The sequence below is a fragment of the Otolemur garnettii genome, unplaced genomic scaffold (genome assembly GCF_000181295.1).
Source record: "Otolemur garnettii isolate 467f Iridium unplaced genomic scaffold, OtoGar3 scaffold00113, whole genome shotgun sequence".
Classification (NCBI taxonomy): domain Eukaryota; kingdom Metazoa; phylum Chordata; class Mammalia; order Primates; family Galagidae; genus Otolemur; species Otolemur garnettii.
In genome coordinates, this window is record NW_003852508.1 from 5,885,603 (window position 1) to 5,889,873 (window position 4,271).

Consider the following 4,271-nt stretch of genomic DNA (forward strand, 5'->3'; position numbering starts at 1 on the left):
AAAAATAAAAAAAATAAAAATAATCTTCACATGAAACAAAGTTTTCATTAACTATTTGTGATATCACACTGGTGCTCAAAGTCTTGGAGCACTTCGGATTAGGGGTGCTCAACCCATAGCATCTCACTTTCTTAACGATTATGCTACTACTGAGCATTTAGATTGTTTGTGATTTTTCACTAATTTGAATGTTGTTATAGTAAAAATCCTTGTGGACAATGCTTTTTCCTTTTGCACTATTTCTTGACAATGAATTCCCAGAGGAGTATTACTGAGCCATCAAAGTTTGATATATGATGCTAAATAATTTCTCAAAAGGATAATGATTACATTTTGTATGTTAGTAAGCATGTACTTTCCACTTTCATTTCAAAAGCAGTTGGTACATTTTGGAAAGTGACCAAAAAAAGACTTAAACTTGGTTTGGTGCTGAGTATGAGACCACTCTGAGCTCTAGACCACAGAGAATCCTACCTCCTTGCTCCTACTCCCACCTTCACCTTCTCACTCCTACACCATCTACATGATCCTGGGGTATTCACACCCGCCTTAATAAAGCCTGAGAGTGAGAGTCTAGCTCAATGTGTCTCAAACTTGAATGAGTAAGAAATATATAGTGAGAAATACATTTTATGGCCTGGCTCTGTGGCTCATGCCTGTAATCCTAGCACTCTGGGAGGCCAAGGCAGGTGGATTGCCTGAGCTCACGGGTTCAACACTAGCCTGAGCAAGAGCAAGACCCATCTCCAAAAATAGTCAGGCATTGTGGTGGGTGCCTATAGTCCCGGCTACTTGGGAGGCTTAGTCAAGAGAATCACTTGAGGCTTGGCACCTGTAGCTTAGTGAGTAGGGTGCTGGCAACATATACCAAAGGTGGTAGGTTCGAGCCCAGCCTGGGCCTGCTAAACAACAATGATGACTGCAACAAAAAAAATAGCCAGGTGTTGTGGCAGGAGCCTGTAGTCCCAGCTACTTGGGAGGCTGAGGCAAGAAAATCACTTAAGTCCAAGAGTTGGAGGTTGCTGTGAGCTATGATGACTCAGCACTCTACCGAGGGTGACATAGTGAAACTCTGTCTCAAACAAAAAAGAGAATCAGGGGCGGCGCCTATGGCTCAGTGAGTAGGGTGCTGGCCCCATATACTGAGAGTGGCCGGTTCAAGCCCAGCCCCGGCCAAACTGCAACAAAAAATAGCTTGGGAGGCTGAGGCAGAAGAATCGCCTAAGCCCAGGAGTTGGAGATTGCTGTGAGCTGTGACTCCACAGCACTCTACCAAGGGCAATAAAGTGAGACTCTGTCTCTAAAAAAAAAAAAAAAAGAGAAAAAGAGAGAGAGAGAAAGAAAGAGAATTGGGCAGCGCCTGTGGCTTAAATGGGTAGGACACCAGCCCCATATACGGGAGGTGGTGGGTTCAAACCTGGCCAGGCCAAAAACAGCAAAAAAAAAAAAAAAAGAATCACTTGAGTCCAAGTCTTGGAGAGTGCTGTGAACTATGATGCTAGGGCACTCTACTAGGAACAACAAAGCAAGACTCTGTCTTCAAAAAAAAAAAAAGGGTGGTGCCTGTGGCTTAAGGGAGTGGGGGCACTAACCTCACATACTGGAGGCAGTGGGTTCAAACCCAGCCCTGGCCAAAAACTGGGAAAAAAATATATAAATAAATATTTAAAAAAAAAAAACATTTTAAATTTGACACCCAGAATACACGTGTACTTATTTGAAACAAAACCTTCACAAAACAAACCTTACTGTCACTTAAGTGATTCCTATCACTATTTCCCATTTTACTTTATTCTTATTCTCTCTCTTTTATCTTTAATGCTGGTTTCCACCACCAAACTGACTTCCCACCCCACTATGAGATTCCAACCCTGCCAACCCACCATTTGAAAAACACTGCTATAGCACTTTGGTTTCATCAGCTGTCAGCCAGTGCAGAGATGAATGAGAAACTGGTTCACCTACAGCAGAAGTTACATCCGTTTATTTCACTTTTCTTTTATTCTCAGGAAGGGGGTGAAGGGGAAGAAGAAAAGTTATCCTTGTGAATTGAAGCAGCTTCAGCAGAATTGGAAAGATGAGGACACTTTCCTTCATCTGGGCAATACCTCCCTGGTTAGAGACACACTCCATTTAGTCTCCTGCACCAGCCTTTGGGAGGGAGGAGCCCCAAAAAGATGGTTTGTAGAAAAGAGCCCAGTCCTTTTATAATAGGATGCCCTCACTAGGTGAGGCAAAGGTGTACACTCACCTTCAGGGGGCTCAGATGGCTTCTCGGGCTCTGTGACTTGAAGGCTCACAGGAATGTCTAGAAACTTCTCATAGCAGTCTCCATACCATACAAGGAGCTCTTGGTGCTTGTGAATTTCTCTGCAGCTCTCATAAAATATTTGCCCTTGACACTGCACAGCAACTAGGTTCTGCTCCTTGGGGAAGCGGGCACAGTTGACATAGGACATCCAATTCCCCATACCTCCTTTTCCATCTATAAAGTGGCTCAAATGACCATCTTCAAAGATCTAAATGAAACAGGACGTGAAGTTTGCACTGTACTTTTCTTTTGCCCACCCTATAAACTTATTAAAAACTTATAACCCAAACCTTACACTTGAGTCCACCAAATGCTTTTCCATAAACAGATTTCCACATCTTTACAATTAACATATACGTATCATATATATATACACACACTTAAGCCTATATAGGTTTAATAGCTTAAGAACATCTCTGTAGGTAGCTGATGTGATATATTTTAAAGGATTCTTACTTTTTTTTTGAGACATAGCCTCAAGCTGTCGCCCTGGGTAGAGTGCTATAGCATCATAGCTCACAGCAACCTCCAACTCCTGGGCTCAAGCGATTCTCCAGCTCAGCCTCCCAAGTAGCTGGGACTACAGGCACCTGCCACAACGCCCTGTTATTTTTTGGTTGCAGCCATCATTGTTGTTTGGTGGGCCAGGCTGGATTCAAACTCTCCAGCTCAGGTGGTGGATGTGACTGGTACCTTAGCCACTTGAGCCACTGGCGCAGAGCCGCCTTTTTTTTAGACAAGAGTCTCACTATGTTGCCCTTGGTAGAGTGTCATGGTGTCAGACCTCATGGCAACCTCAAACTCTTGGGCTTAAGTGGTTCTCTAGCCTCAGCCTCCCAAGCAGCTGGGACTATGGTCACTAGCCATAATGAGCAGCTATTTTTTGGTTGCAGTCATCATTGGTGTTTGGCAGGCCTGGGCTAGGTTCGAATCCATCAGTTCTGGTGTATGTGGCTAGTGCCCTAGCTGCTGAGCTATAGGCGATGAGCTAAAGATTCTTACTTTTATCACTTTCTTGATTCACAGATTGCTCTAATGAACATATGTTAATTTCATAAGCAAAGATAAGAAAAATAAAGGGGAAGTTAATTTAATTCCACAATTGAAAGACAACTGATTAGTTTTGTTTTTATCCCCACTAAATTTCCACGCATATTGATAGAGCCATCATTTATTTCTTTCTATGATGCTAGCAATTTCACTGTCTCTAATGCCTTGGTATTATAAATAACCTCATGAGCAGCGTTTTCCACATAGCCTGGATTTCAGATTCTTTTCCTAAACTATATTCCTAGCAGTAAAAATTCAGGGCCAGGAGACTTTGGATTTTTTTTTTTTTTTTGCAGTTTTTGGCCAGGCCCAGGTTTGAACCTGCCACCTCTGGTATATGGGGCCAGGGCTCTACTCCTTGAGCCACAGGCGCTGAGCCTGGATATTTTAATGTTGACAAATAAGTTTTCTCCTGCTCCTAATAAGTTATAGTCCCACCAGCACATCCCTAGTATCTGTTTTTTAAATCCTTGACTAATTTTACTGTTGAATAATACCTGAATTTGAAAATTTGTTTTTATTCCCTTTAGCATACTTTTACCATCTTATGATATTTAAAGCACTTGTTGTAGAAAGTGCTTTAAATATTATAACATATACACATACAACACAATGTATTATTATTTTTTTTTATATAATATATTATTCTTGGGCAATGCCTGTGGCTCAAAGCAGTAGGGCACCAACCCCATATGCTGGAGGTGGCGGGTTCAAACCCAGCCCCGGCCAAAAACTGCAATTAAAAAAAAAAAATTAAAAAAGGTATTATTGGCTCGGTGCCTGTGGCTCAAGGCGCCAGCCACATACACCTAAGGTAGCAGGTTCGAATCCAGCCCGGCCCGCCAAATAACAATGACGGCTGCAACCAAAAAATAGCCGGGCATTGTGGCAGGCGCCTGTGGTCCCAGCT

The 4,271-nt window shown here is 42.6% G+C and overlaps 1 protein-coding gene across 1 annotated transcript in view; it reads right to left on the reverse strand.

Annotated features, from left to right (window-relative positions):
* Positions 1–4,271, reverse strand: part of PRDM14 (PR/SET domain 14) — a 17,462-nt gene that overhangs the window by 10,656 nt on the left and 2,535 nt on the right. Inside the window, exon 4 of the mRNA XM_012809799.1 lies at positions 2,252–2,519. Within this exon, the coding sequence (XP_012665253.1) occupies positions 2,252–2,519 (268 nt within the window). The remainder of the gene's footprint in view (positions 1–2,251; positions 2,520–4,271) is intronic.